Source organism: Lissotriton helveticus, chromosome 3_2 (genome assembly GCF_964261635.1).
Source record: "Lissotriton helveticus chromosome 3_2, aLisHel1.1, whole genome shotgun sequence".
Taxonomy (NCBI): domain Eukaryota; kingdom Metazoa; phylum Chordata; class Amphibia; order Caudata; family Salamandridae; genus Lissotriton; species Lissotriton helveticus.
This window is the reverse complement of record NC_136062.1, coordinates 24433952-24449214: the sequence shown is the minus strand read 5'-3', so window position 1 is coordinate 24449214 and position 15263 is coordinate 24433952. Positions and strand designations below refer to the sequence as shown.

At 47.8% G+C, this 15263-nt stretch overlaps 1 protein-coding gene across 2 annotated transcripts in view; it reads left to right on the top strand.

The window, feature by feature from the left end:
* Positions 1–15263, top strand: part of LOC144826433 (transient receptor potential cation channel subfamily M member 7-like) — a 1864676-nt gene that overhangs the window by 1526367 nt on the left and 323046 nt on the right. For both annotated transcript variants that reach the window (XM_078684758.1, XM_078684759.1), the window contains one exon: positions 13195–13253. In XM_078684758.1, the coding sequence (XP_078540884.1) occupies positions 13195–13253 (59 nt within the window). The remainder of the gene's footprint in view (positions 1–13194; positions 13254–15263) is intronic.

Below are 15263 nucleotides of genomic sequence, written 5' to 3'. Positions count from 1 at the left end.
GTACACAAACAACACCAACAGCGACAGACCAGGAAGATCGAACACATTTGACCGTCCCCGACAGAACCAGTACCAACTATCTGACAGTGAGAACACTCCCGACTTCGCATAGGACTGCCAGGGGCAAGGGAGGGATCCAGTCGAGCTCTGTGTTGACCAGCAAGGTCCTTACGTCACCGCTAAGGTCCTGGGTACAAAGTCTCCATTCTTGGTAGACACTGGAGCGACACGTAGTGTATTATCAAAGTGACTGATTCCAAGGGCACCCTTGTCTGGCTCACACATTACATCGATAGGTTTCGATGGAACGCCCTCCACTAATCCCCTGTCTGTACCTATCTCCTTTGACCTAGGAAACAACCCCACTAACACAACATTTCTGCTCTCCTCCAACTCTCCTGACGCCATTATGGGTATTGATTTACTAAAACATTTCCGAGCTACTATTAGGTGTTCCCCAGATGGAGTCCGAGTCATCCTGTACGACAACCCGAGCATGTCCAGATCCCGCCCCGCACGACATATGTACTCTATAACTGATGCTGACCTAACCTTGCTCGACACCCTACCCCTGTACCTATGGGCCAGAAACGACTCGGATGTAGGACGAATGATGATCGACCCTGTGCACATAACTGTTCGACCAGACGCAATACTCCCGAAACTCCCACAGTACCGGATATCGCCCGAAGGCGAGAAGGCATTGGTAGCGATTATTCAGTCCCTGGTAGATGCAGGAGTGGTAGAGGAAGTGGTTAGTAATGTCTGCAACAGCCCTATCCTACCCATTGTTAAGAAGCAAGGTGAGGGAGATGAGAAAGCGTACCGCTTCATCATCGACCTGCGAGAAGTCAACAAAGTGGTGGTGCCACAGTACCCCGTAGTCTCAGACATCACCACCATTCTGACCCTCATCCCGTCCACTGCCACCACCTTCACCGTTATTGATCTCAAGAATGCATTTTTCTCTATCCCCATCCATCCAGACAGCCGTTATCTCTTCGGCTTCACTTTAAAAAACCGTTCGCACCGATTTTGTAGAGCTCCCCATGGCTACACTGAAAGTCCCAGCATTTACAGCCAGGCCCTCAAAAGACAGCTGGACGCCGTCCAGCTACCAGATGGAGTGGTGTTGATCCAATATGTCGATGATATCCTTTTGGCGGCCGACACCACTCCACTTGCAATCACGGCCACTATCCAACTCTTGCACTTTCTTGCGGAGAATGGCCACAAAGTCTCCAAAAAGAAACTGCAGTTCTGCCAGTCTCAAGTGACATACCTAGGCCATCTCCTGTCCAAAGAAGGGAGGAAACTTACGCCCGACCGAATCCAAACCATCCTAGACACCCCCATCCCAAAAACACAGAAGCAAGTCCGTTCATTGGTGGGCCTTACCTCTTTTTGCCGACAATGGTTACCAAATTTCAGTCTCATTATAAAGCCCCTACTTTCCCTGTTGGCCAAAGATGTTTCCTTCCCACTCCCTTGGACCCCCGAATGCCAAGCGTCCTTTAAGGAGTTGCGGGATGCCCTTTGCTCGGCACCCGTCCTAGGGACACCAGATTACTCCAAGCCCTTCTCCCTCTTCACTCACGAAAGGGAGGGATGCGCATTGTCTGTTCTAACTCAGCCCATCGGCTCCAAACAACGCCCTTGTGCCTACTTCTCTGCCACTCTTGACCCAGTCGCCAGAGCTTTACCTGCCTGCCTTCGAGCAGTAGCCGCCGCTGCTGTCTCTATCCGTCAGAGTGAGGGAATTGTACTTTCAAACTCTCTCACGGTGTTAGTACCCCACGCAGTTGACACCCTTTTGAACCAGACCAAGACCCAACACCTGACTAGTGCACGACTGACGGGGTACGAATTGACTCTACTTGCACCCCACATCACTCTGAAGAGATGCACAACTTTGAATCCTGCTACACTGTTGCCCTTGCCCGAAAATGACCCCGATGTGCCCCCTATACACGACTGTGTGACCCTCACGGATGAACAGACCAGGAGTAGAATTGACCTCCGAGACATTGCTTTTACAGACCCTGATGGAGAACTATGGGTAGACGGCTCTTGTATCAAACTCCCAGACGGCACCACTTCAGCTGCCTATGCGGTGACGACAGCCCGAACAGTAGTTGAAACAGCCCGCATCACGCAACGATCCGCACAGGCGGCAGAGCTAATTGCCCTCACACGGGCATGTATCATAGCAGCAGGAACCACGGCGAACATTTACACGGACAGCCAGTATGCCTTCGGGATGGTTCATCATTTTGGGCTCTTGTGGAGGGAAAGGGGATTCCTGACGTCCCACGGCACGCCCATCCTTCACGGAGATCTAGTCTCCGCCCTGATTGAAGCAGTTCTCCTCCCCAAACGATTAGCAGTGATCAAATGCCAGGCACACAAGAAGGTGACGGACTTAGTTGGACAGGGAAACGCACTGGCCGACATCACTGCCCGAACCACAGCTGAGAATAGGACAATGACACACATATATGTGACCAGGTCACAAGCGGAAAAATGGACTGACGCTAGGGAAACGATTAGGGACATCCAGTCGGCCAGCACACCTCACGAACTGACTGAATGGGCACGGGTGGGTCTGAAGGACGATGAAGGCTGCTGGCGGACAAAAGACACTAACAAATGGTTGCTGCCTGACTCATACTTGATTCCCATACTGACTATGGCACACTCCCTTGCACACATAGGTTCTGCCCCCATGATTGAACTCATTTCCAAAGTCTGGCACAACAACAAAATCCCCGACTCAGCCAAACGCCTGGTCCAGCAGTGCCTTATCTGCCTACAACACAACCCCGGGAAAGGAACTGTGGTACCCCGGGGAGGGTTTGGGATCCCCGACCACCCCTTTGAGGTCCTCCAGATGGATTACATCCAGCTGGAGAGATGCCAAGGCTTGAAGTACGTATTAGTCATTGTATGCGCCTTCAGCAAGTGGGTGGAAGCCTATCCAACCCGTGATAACACTGCCATGACTACTGCCAAAGTACTACTGAAAGAGTTTTTCCCTCGCTACGGCCTTTGTCGAATTTTATGGAGCGACAATGGCCCCCACTTCATAGCTGAAGTTATCCAACTAATTTCGAAGGGGCTGGGGGTAAAGCAAAGGTTCCATGCGGTCTTCCACCCCCAATCCGCTGGCCTAGTTGAGCAACACAATGCTACACTGAAACTGAAACTGTCAAAAATAGTGGCCACCACAGGACTTAAGTGGCCAGATGCCCTCCCCTGGCATTGCTATCGATGCGCTCCACTCCCACTAAGCACCACTTGACCCCCTATGAGGTTGTGTTTGGGCGAACAATGAACCTCTGGACTGCCCCCAAACCGACCTCCATTCACGACGTCCCCGACGTCCTGCTGTCAGATTATTTGTGCAAATTAACTAAAACGTTGTCTGTCATTCATCAACAGGTGCAGCAGGCCATCCCCGATGCTTCCAGGGGTCCCGGTCACGATATCCAACCGGGAGATTATGTTTTAGTCCGGAATTTTCAACGGGCAAAGAGTCTGGAACCCCGGTGGACGGGCCCCTGGCAAGTACTGATCACCACTCGGACGGCTCTTCGAGTAGAGGGGAAAAGGCACTGGCTGCATGCCCACCACTGCAAGAAGGTCTCCTCGACCCTGGCCACGACAGAAAACGTCGACACCCAAGAAGAGCTCCTGAACAAAGACCGGCCATCACTGAACTGCTATCCTGATACCGAGGCACTTGAACTTGCAAAATTCTCTGATCCCACTGTGCCATCCCGGGAAGGGTATTTCCTGCGTCGAAAGGAGGGAGCTTCGGCTAAGTAGACCACGGACTAAGTTAAAATCTCAGAACGGTGGCCTAAAACAACCAAGGGTTAACCGGAGAGAAGCTAAACAAAGTCTGTGGTTCTGCCCACTACCGAGCACCTTGAAGATGATGGAAGCGCCAGATAAGAAGATGATGGAAGCGCCAGATAAGAAGATGATGGACGCAACCGGAAATACCCACTACAGGAACCCAAAGGCTGACAATTTGCACAAATCAAAGACAATCGCCTTCTTCATTCTCTTCCTCCTTTGCCTCCTCCTCATGACTTCCTTCTGGATCTTGGAGGACAGCACACCCGCTCATCAGATATTGCTGACCACTGCACAGCCAACCACCATGAAAGAGCATCACCTGATCTCCCTTTCGCCTCAGCTCCGAGAAAGGCGTAAGGAGTTCTGGAACAATTCCTTCGTGCAACTATTGCACCAGCACAACCTTGCTGCAAATGCCACAAACTGCTGGGTCTGCGGGTTGCTCCCGCATGCCACTGGACACTCCATCCCCTTCATCCCTCCTCCTTTCTCAGTTCACGGCTCCTGCCTCGCCTGGTTTATCCTCTTGCAGGAAAGCCACAAGGACAACGCCGCTTCTGGTCAAACAGTGTCACACTTCTACTATGGGTTCTGGCTGAACAAAACAGGAAGGACGTCTGCCCCCTTTTGTCCTGTGACCTCAGGTTCCCCCTTCCATATGAACATCCCTGCCAAAGAACGAGTTGAAATGCAAGTGCTCCACAATCCAGCTAGACCCACCTTCTCCCACCTGCGGAAGCGAACGGCTGCCACTCTGACTGTGGCCTTGTCTGTCATCAATGTCACAGGTCTCGTGTGCCTCGAAGGCCAGGGAACACAGCTGGTGGGTCACAGTTCCTGCCACATCACCAGAACATTGGTCTCAGTTGACCCCCCCTCCTTTGTTGCTTCTCCGAATATGTACTTTGTTTGTGGCATCAAAGCTTACACTTGGCTTCCGAAAGGTTGGAGGGGTACGTGCTACGTCGCCTTCATTCTTCCCCCCACGTATGTGGCCCCAGCCTACCATCACCGGCAAAAGCGCGCCGGAGACATTGGACAAGCCGACTCCACCGGAGCACAGTTCCTGGATGCGGTGAAGGGATTTGTTCCTCTGTGGGGCCCAATGGCAAATAGCCGCGCTATCCGTCACCTGACTCAGGCAGTAGAAACAACCATTAACATCACGGCTGGCATCCTCGCTAACAACACGGCTGAGCTTCAGGCAGTCCGCCTGGTGGCTCTTCAAAACCGCCTTGTTCTAGATGTGGTTCTGGCCGACCGTGGAGGAGCATGCCGCATCATCGGCTCCAGCTGTTGCACCTACGTGCCAGATAACTCGCCTTCAGTCTACAAAGCAATCGAACACCTCCACAGACTATCCTCAGAGGTTCACCAGGAGCAAGAAGGATGGTCGCTTGGAAGCTGGTTTTGGGACACTTTGAAGGACTGGGGATGGAGGTTGTTTACATTTATACTGATACCAGTCGTGATACTGTGTGGGTGTTGCTTAGGTATGCAATGTTTGCCACCTTTGTGTTCACTCATTTCTAACTGTATGTGCCCTAAGACTTTGGACTTTAGAACTGAGCACATGAGTCCCCTCTATGAGATAGAAATACGTGGTCTTATGGGGATAGATCCGAATTGACAAGCTGGCTAGACATGTTAAAAGGGAGGACTGTGGAATTTTAGTTCGTGAACTGAACATCATCTGCGCCATCTTGCCCATTCCTCAGACTCACGTATGTTATGTTATGTTATGTTATTATTATTTTTAATGCGCACAGATGCTCCAGCGAAGGAGCGTCCTGGCGCAGGGAAAGGTGGACATAACACAACACTAAAAACCAGAAACAAAGAAGAAACAGGAGTGATTGAAACAAAAAATTAAAACAAAAAAGTTTTCAGAGCCCTACGAAAAGTTAGTAGATCATCTAGGAGGCGGATTTCTGAGGGAAGCGCGTTCCAGAGAGTCGCGGCTCTCACTCAAAAGGAGCGTCCGCCCATCCGGCTGAGTCTGAAACGTGGGACAACCACTAGGGATTGACCAAAAGATCTTAGTGGGCGAGTTGGAACATAGGGAGAGACCAGTTTGTTAAGTATCTCTGGTGCCGACTTTTGTAGAATTTTAAAGACCAGGCTAAGAGCCTTAAAATGATTTCTATTTTTGATCGGAAGCCAGTGCAAGGACCGAAGAGTATTAGAGGTGGGACAGGTCCGAGGCAAACCGACCACCGCCCTCGCCGCTGCATTCTGTACCCGTTGTAGACGAAGAATCTCAGCTTGGTTTGCTCCTAAAAGGAGTGAACTAGCGTAGTCCAACCGGGAGATAATCATCGCTTGGATGACCAGCTGTCTTGTCGGGGCGTCAAAGAATTTAAGCACCGGTCTTAGCCCGCGGAGGACCCCAAAGCAACCGGCCGCCACTCTCTTGGTATCGGTCACAAAGCTTAATGTGTGGTCAAGCCACACTCCCAGATTCCTAAGTTCCAAGACTGGTGTAGGGGCCGGCCCCAGCTCAGGTGGCCACCAAGTGTCCCCCCAGCGGTCCGCATCTCTTCCAACGATCATCACCTCCGTTTTTTTCGCGTTCAGCTGGAGACAGTTGTTATTCATCCAGCTGGCCACCTCTCTCAGCCCGTTTCGGAACCTGGGGGCATCCTGCTCGGCATCCCCGCTGATCGTAACCGCTAGCTGAGTGTCGTCGGCATAAGAGACCATGGTTAGGCCCCACTGCCTGGCGACCTCAGCCAGCGGCTGCACGTACAGGTTGAAAAGCGTGGGACTCAGCGAGGAGCCCTGGGGAACCCCCAGGTCCAAAGGATGGTACTTGGACTGAAAAGGAGGGGTGGCAACGCAGAAGGAGCGATCACTGAGGAAGGAGCGGAACCATTGCAGAGCCGAACCACAGATGCCAATGTCCTCTAAACGGTGTAGAAGGATGCGATGGGACACGGTGTCGAAGGCAGCGCTAAGATCTAATAGAATAAGCGCTGCCGTTTGACCTGCATCCAACACAATCCGCAGGTGTTCAACCATTGCCAGAAGGGCCGTCTCCGTGCTGTGACCAGCACGGAACCCATTCTGCATGGGATCGAGGACATTGGCTCGGGTCATGTGCTCCGCGAGGGCCAGATTTACATGGGCCTCCATAACTTTGGCCGGCCAGGGAAGCAAAGAAATAGGGCGGTAGTTTTCTGGTTTTAAAGGATCCAGAGATGGGTTTTTTAGGATCGGGGAAACCACCGCTTGCTTCCACTTGGCAGGAACAAGGCCCGAGGTCAGGGAAAGATTGATCAGTGAGCACACTATCGTGCGCCCCTGGAAAGCAACATCCCTGAAAAGGGCAGATCTTAGCGGGTCTGCCGGCGAGCCGGATTTGACTCGCTGTGCCCACTTGGCAAACTCCTCGTCGGAAAGGATGGAGAGAGAGTGCAGCGATGGACAGCTACTGGGGTCCCTCGAGGGGGTCACGGGTAGCGTCGTACTTGGAAACGACTGGTAGATGTTCTTAACTTTGTCCAAGAAGAAATGTATGAACATACACGACAGCCATTTTAGGTACCATGGTCTCCCTGTTCACGATCGATCATCAGCGCACTTCCCTGACCCTGCAAGCATCCCCCATGCACCATGGCTGCCCCCGCGCTCACATGCACAAGTCATGAACCCTCCTCTTCCGCATGACTCTGTCTCTGGGAATCACACCCCGCGCCTGACCAACACCTCCTTTCCTTCCATGAATACCCCTCTTTTGATAAACCCTTCCTCTATGCTCGATTGTCCACACCGATCCTTTCTTTCATGAATATCTCTCCTTTGATGGCCCCTTCCTCTGAGCCCGATTGTCTGCACGGACCGCTGGTCATCCCTTGGCCTGAGGATACAGTTTATTGCCCACTACTGTATGCACTCGCCCCTCTTCAAAGGAGCTACTATTGATCATGACCTCCCCACCCCCTGAGATTCGATCAGGCGCACACATTCCAAAGGAATCGGCGGAACACTCAGCTGCGTGATAGCCCCCTCCTATTGTATGGGGGTGAGGACCTCTACTGTAGCCACGTGTTGGAATGAGGCGGAACTGGGGGGGTACCGGGGATGTCATTTTTCATTACTTCACAATGTCTTTATTGTAATAAAGAGCGGTCACATGTCGTAAACCAGTGTATAAAAGGCCAGGCCTCAGAGAGGCTGCTAGAGAGCACCTCGAGACGATACCTTGTTGTCCGATCTGATGTGTTCTGCTCCGTCGGAATAAAACTTGTTTCCTGTCTTCCTGTCTCCAGCGCCTGCCTCTTTATTTGATAACCTTCGTATGGTATTAGAGGCGTTTAACGCCGGGCAAAATTACTTAAGAAACATCGACTAAATCGCCTGACCATTTTCCTGACTTTCCTCAGGCGTGTTATGGGGAGTCCTCCCATGCTCCCATCTCTCCAGGTCCCATGCAGTTCCATCCTCTCTAGGTGGGTAGTGAAACACTCCCCTATTCCCCATAGTTCCACATTTCCCATTTTGCCTGGTTTCTCTAGGTGCATGGTAAGACATTCCGTTATTCCCCATCTCTTCACCATTTACCGGTGGTCTCTGATCAGTCGGCACCTGACAAGATCCTTCACTGTTCCCTATGCTCCCACGACTCCAGTGCTGTACATTATCACTGGGTGCATGGTGAGTGCACCTAAACCTATCCCTGTACTCTTGGGTCCTTTGTCCTCCCTCATTTTGAGTGAAACGAGATGTCTCCCCACACTCCGTACTTCTGCCTCTTTGCTCCTGCTCATTTCCTCTGTCCGTATGACGTATAACTCCTCTACTCTCCTGACTTTTACCACCCCACTCCTGACTGCCTTCGCTAGCCCCGCAATGAGATAATGTTCCATTGCCTCAACTTCCCCATTCTGCTTCTGCTCTTGACCTGTTGCTCTGTGCTTCTGTCGACGCATCCCATTCTCTCAAGTCAGCCCTCAGCTCTTTGTAGGATTTCGGCCGTGGTCCCCTCAGATCCATCGGTCCTCTCTGACCCCCTTGCTCTGTTTCGGGGCCCACTGCTGAATCCAATGGGGTGCTCCACGTTATTGGTCCTGGCAATTGCCTCCAGGCATTGGTCGTGTTATTCCTTCCTTCTATCTCATCTCTTTCTCTGTCTAGCTGTACCTGTTTTTCCTCCCTCGCTTTCTCTGGGCTGTAAATCGACCGTATAGGACCTATGGTAACAGGTACTTGAAGAGCCTCTGGCAATCCATTAGACTCAGCCATCTCTGCTGCTGGCGTCTTCTGCACCACAAACCTTCCGACTACTCTCTGTACAGGACTATGTTGAAGTGTCCCTTCATCTTTGGTGGGTACCCAATCCGCTAAAGGGAGTGGCCTATACCCTTCTATGCCAACCCTGTCTTCTTTTGGGAGCCCCGTACCTTCTGTCTCCCTATTGTCCGGAGGTGGTCTATCTATCAACAACCTATTTATGAGGCCGTCCTCCGACTCGCTCTCATCATCCTCTTCCATGGGTTTCTTTCCACCTGTAACCTCTCTCATGGGGTACAACTTATCCACCTCAATCACCTGTACCCTCCACTTCTTGGCTTCCTCATCCCATTTAGCATCTTGCACTGCCCTTACTGATCGCCTTACCCTTTCTTGGCGTCTGTTCTGACTCCTGTCGTGCGCCGCCCTAATCCACGCATTAAGGGCCTCAAACTGTGTTGGTCTAGGCAAAGGTCTCAGTGAGGACATGACTGCTTTCAACTGATGCAACACCTCTAGTCTAAACGTTCCGTATTTCGGAAAGGTCAATTCCTCATTCCCTTCTGTAATCTTACTCCAAGTCCCAAGCCACAGTATAGTATGCAACCCAACATTCGTTGCCATATAGTGAGCTGGTGTACCCTCTGGCGGTGCCTCTTCCCCGGAATAGGATTCTCTTCTTTTTCTCTTAAAAATCCCTCTCAAACATTTAAAACACTTCATATTCAAAATCTACGAATTTCTATTTTCTCCGTGTTCGTTTACTTCCTGATGACAATCCACCAATCTCAGCGCGGTTTTCGCTAACTGCCCTATCACTGCGCGGCTCTTTGCTGACGTCACACCAACCGTCCTATCACAGCGCGGCTCTAGCCGACGTCACCCCAACCGCCCTATCACAGCGCGGCTCTCGCTGACGTCTCTTGTCCCAGCGCGGCTTCACACTGACCGCCCTATCACAGCGCGGCTCTCGCTGACGTCACTCGTCCCCCTTTGCAGCAGTTCCCCTCCTTTCTCCGCTCGTCTCCCGGTCATGCATGCGTCCCATTCATACTCTGAAAAAATGATTACTTCCGACCAAGCGATCACCTTTCTCTGACTGTACGTCCACAGTCTAACTGTAATTGTCACCTTAACTGACGAAATGTCTTTCCGTGTACGTCCAGACAATCGCCTTCTCTGATAGGTTACTTGCACACGGTAACTTTTGACCTGCGTCCGTTACCCACACACTCACTCTTGCATTCCCCCTATCTCGGTCCTTCGGCAGTCAATGGTACCTCTTGACCTCCTTACTCTGGTCGACAACTACTCTGGATGTTCGATACACCCGAACCACTTAAGCTCTACCCCGAACTTAAGATTTTACCAGGTTGCGCGCGCTCACAACCTTCTCACAATCACACTACAGGCATTCAACTCCGCATGACATTACAATACAAATACAGCACAAAACACCGCAATCTGTCCACGCATGACCCTTGTTATACTCACTCTCGTCCGATTCTGCTGCTTTTCTCTCGCGCCGTCAGCACCTTCTTCGGCAGGCCACCTCTCGATCTAGGGACCTTGGGGTAAACTTAACCTAGTCTAGATCACCTTCCTCAAGAAGGTAACCATCCTCACTCTGCTACCAACTGTTAACGCGGGATTTCTGGTCTATAGTTATAGATCGAGATCCCGACTCAGGTCGACTGAACCGTTGGTACCTGTCATTGAGTAAAAGGCAATCCACTACTAGGTTAATCAGTTAAAGACTTACTCCACTCTAAAGAACCACTGAAGCTTAAGAGTTTTAAAAGTTTATTACAAAGCCAAACTTAACTGGAGATACAAACATCTCAAAATAAGATTCAAAAGATATACGGGTATCAATACAAACATGAATTTTCTAAATGCTCTTAGTCGGCAGAAGAATATCACCAAAACAAACTCTAGAATTATCAAAGTTATGAGGATAAACACAAGCTGTAGCTTATGAGTCATTTACAGAAAGGAAAGAAATCAGATTAGACTGTCCCTACACTAGACTAAGTGACATCCCTACTTAGCAAGATCTTAACCTAAAAAGGTGTCAGCAGTGGTGACTTCTAAAGAAGATCACACACTTCCCTTAGTCTCTGTTGAAAACGATGTCTCGCAGTTCCCTATCTGCCTACCCATCCGCTCTCTTAGGTTCCTCAGATCGTCTGCCTTGCCTCCACCCAGGGGTGCTGTCCCTAATACAAAATCACATTTACATTAGAAACGCCCCCCAGATACGCCCCTCACGTGGTGTTGGTTCTGGCGGCAACTTCCATGCTGGTACTCCTTCTAGACCCATCGTTAGCGTTGACCTTGCTTCCCAGGCTCCTCTCCGGCAAGACGGTACCCCCAGGAAATTCCTGAAGACTCCTCCAGGCCTGTGCCAGGCTCTCTTGAACAAAAGTCTATTCATCACTTTCCTGATTAAACCCCCTCGCACCTGCAAAACACACTTTCTCTGTGGGCCCCAAATTCCGGCCTCCACCATATCTTTAAGTCGTAAACCATGTAACAGGCTCAGCGTCCTGTGCCTAACACGACTTTTCTCTAACGAGCACATGCAGATCAAAAGAAATGACTTTATCTATTCAGGCCTGATAGGATTCCATGAAACGGGCCTATGCACTTCTGCAAACATTTAACTTCTTTAGTTTAAACGATATTCTAACTTATTACTCACAATGATTATATAAACGTCTAAAACATATATATCAGTCTTAGGTTCAGTAATACGTGAATCATAATAGCATTAAAATCCAGATTATTTGGAAATACATCAGTTTCTTGTACTCTTTGTGAACTGCCATGTGGCCTAGACATTTCTACGCTTAGCAGAATTACATTTTCCCTTACAACAGCCACATAACATGAGATTTCAACATCATTCTAACATCTCTAACAACATCTACATTTAGCATTTCACACTCTATATAAGTATTCTATTCTAATTAAACACTATTATGTACTTTCACTCTATAATTTCGACACTCCTATATAATGTTTACTAAACTAATACAACATGCTTGTAAATATGGTGCACTTCTACAGTTTTTCTTAATTTGCGCTCTCTCAATAGTGTTAAGCACCACCCTCCGTCTTCCAGCGCCCCACAGAATCCCCGTAATCATTGTGTGGAGTTGAGCAAATATTCTGTGCGGAATCCAGAGTGGAAGCGACCCAAAGTAATAGAGGAGCCTAGGCAGCGTCACCATCCTTAATAATGCCAGCCTGCCCGCTACGGACAGTAGGAGATTCCCCTAGAACTCGAAGTTGCTTTTGGTGTTGTGTATTGCTCGCCCTATATTGCCCTCCAACAGATCTCCAGTGGCATATTATATCTGAATACCCAAGTAAGGCAGATATCTGTATTTCCATGTCACATCTTCCGTTTTCTGTGGCCCAACTCTGACGCATAGGGAAAAGGCACAACTTGGCCCAATTTACCCTAAGTCCTGCTACTCTCCTCAAGACACTCAATAGATCTTTGCCTCCTCAAAGGGATTCTCCTGAATTAGCCAGGAACATCAGGAGGTTGTCCGCATAGAGCTCTAGATATTGGGGTTGCCCCTTTGTAAGGTAACTGGTGATATGAATGATTTGCATTTTATTGTCAAAATAGGAACTTTGTAGTTATCTTTACTTAGTATTTGTTTTTATTATTCCAAATGCGTAATAATACACACTACAATCTCTGATAAATCATTACCAATAATAGTAACAGTAATCTTAGTAGTTCATTTCTATGCCAATTAGCATTTAATGAATGCCTTAAGGTTTTAGGGTAGCTGTTATTCTTTTTTTCTTTTGTGTCTTATTCGGTCGTATATGTAAGTGATGAATGGTTTAAAGGTATTTACACTGACGATCTCCAACTTTACTTATCTATACAAGTTTAATATTGTGCTGTTCATAAAGATAGTTTGTCTGACAGTTAAATGAAAGCCATACCTTCCCATAAACCATTAATTTGATTGTAGTAAATAGGACACATTTGCGCAGCTTGAGAACAGTGCAAAATGCTTTTCTCACATTTTAATGCTCAGCTAAACTTAAGTTAATTTTTTGTTGTTACAGGTAATGGGAACAATATACAGCATGTAATGCCAGTGGTCACGAAATCAGCTGATGTTACGGTAAGGTTTTATATACCACTACTAAATTACAAATTGCTCACCAAAGTCACCTAATGCAGTTTATGGAAACTGTGTAAATGTATAATGCTTACAATTGTTAGTTCATGTAGGTCGTGTTGATGGATTCTAGTATCAGGTGTGCAAAAGTTAGGCAACTTTGGAGACCAGCGCAATACTGGGTTCCAGCTCTCTGATGTCTCCTTATATTTCAATATTTCACACAAAGCCAAAAAAAACAGGTGTATCTTTTTGTGGAAAACCAGAATCTGGATTATTTGATGAGTTGTTTCATCAGAGACGATAAGCCCTCAAAATATTTGGGTGAGATAACTTCATGATTTATGAAACATTTACTTTTTTAACTTTAGCAAAAACAAAGGAAACACAACACTTTTTCTAAAACTCCTGACATTCTAGATCATTAATCACTTCATTAAACACGGTTAAAGTGCCCTCGTGCATTTAGTGATGTTGTCTGTCAGCAGGGACCACAAGGTGATTGAGAGAAGAGATTTATAAAATGATTTTTGCTTAAAAAATAGAAATGCCTTCATAAACGCGCTTTAAGCGTCAGAGGATAGGGGGTTGTTCCTGTTCCTTCTCAGTTAAAGCGGCAGGTGCCTGGAATGCCTTCCCGCTGGGTCTGCGTACCATCCAGGACCTTGACGTTTTTAAGAAAAAATTGAAGACACAGTTGTTCAGGTAAATCCTTTGTCTATCCTTTTTGGCTCCGCGCCGGGACACTCATGAGTAGCTGAGCGCGTTATAAATTCTTTTAATATCAAGCATAACATAAATATTTTTTAATTTGCCTATTTCATGAAAATGGTTCCCTTTTTCATATTTCAAAATAGGCGATATAACGTAACACGGAATAATGTCTACTCATACTCTTCTCTATATATGTTGTAAAAAATTTATCCTTTAGCCATTCATCAGGTACCAGTGGTCGGGCATTACAGATGGAAAACCTGAGAACAAATCTTACAATCCAAGTCCACCGCTGTCCGCTAAAGAACGTCGGACAGATGAGAAAGGATAGATGCCTTTTGAAGTGCCACGTTGTCAAGGGAGTAGCCATCAACTTAAAACACCCCCCACTTTGATCCATACCTTGAATGCCATTGGGTGAGCAAAGCGAGTAATCCCTACCCACTCTAGATGAGGCCCCTTATTGATGCCTTCTGTTCAACTTTAAGCCTTTCAAGTATACATTCATCTATCTTTTCATCCTTTCATCCATCCTTTCACCATTTCATCCATTCTCCCTTTCATTTTTTGTTTTCCATCTATACCATTGTAGTGTAGTTCCTATATTGCCAATAGGCTCTGCGCATTGGAATAATATATCCTATAGATATGACATAGGACTTAGGTCAGTAGGTCTCTATCGAATATACTAAACTTAATTGGGAGTGCCAGCTAGCTCAGAGGTCACTAGAAACTTTCTTGAATTCACAAGAAGGGATTAGTTTCTGACAACCGCATAAACATGACATCTTTGTTTCCCTAGGACTGGAATAACTATCTTCAGAGTCGTGGAAACAATAGATAAGTATTTCACTCAGTCAATTGTGCATGCTTCATTTCTACAGAGTTTGCAGAGAAATAGTGAGACGGGCGTTTTCAATAAAAGGTTTATTGAACAGTCTTCTTTCTCATGCAAGAGAGGTGAACTGCTACAAACGTTAGACAGAATGCAAAGTATAATGCGTACAGTGAGAATAATATTATAAAATAATACTGTAATAGCATTGTATGGTTTCTAAGCCATATAAAAATACATACATAAAGAACATAGGCTAAAATACTCAACTGGTGCTTCTAAAATACTCCTACCCCAATGTACTTAACCTGGGTCTAGTATGAGGGAAAAAGTAAGTATGGTCTTTAGCATAGGTTTAGTTTTTTGCCAAGAATTTACCATAGGTTTCTCTAGGTTCTAATCCGCTCCATACCTTAGATTGAAGGAGGTCTGTATCTCTGTCTCGGGACTCGATTTCCCAACAC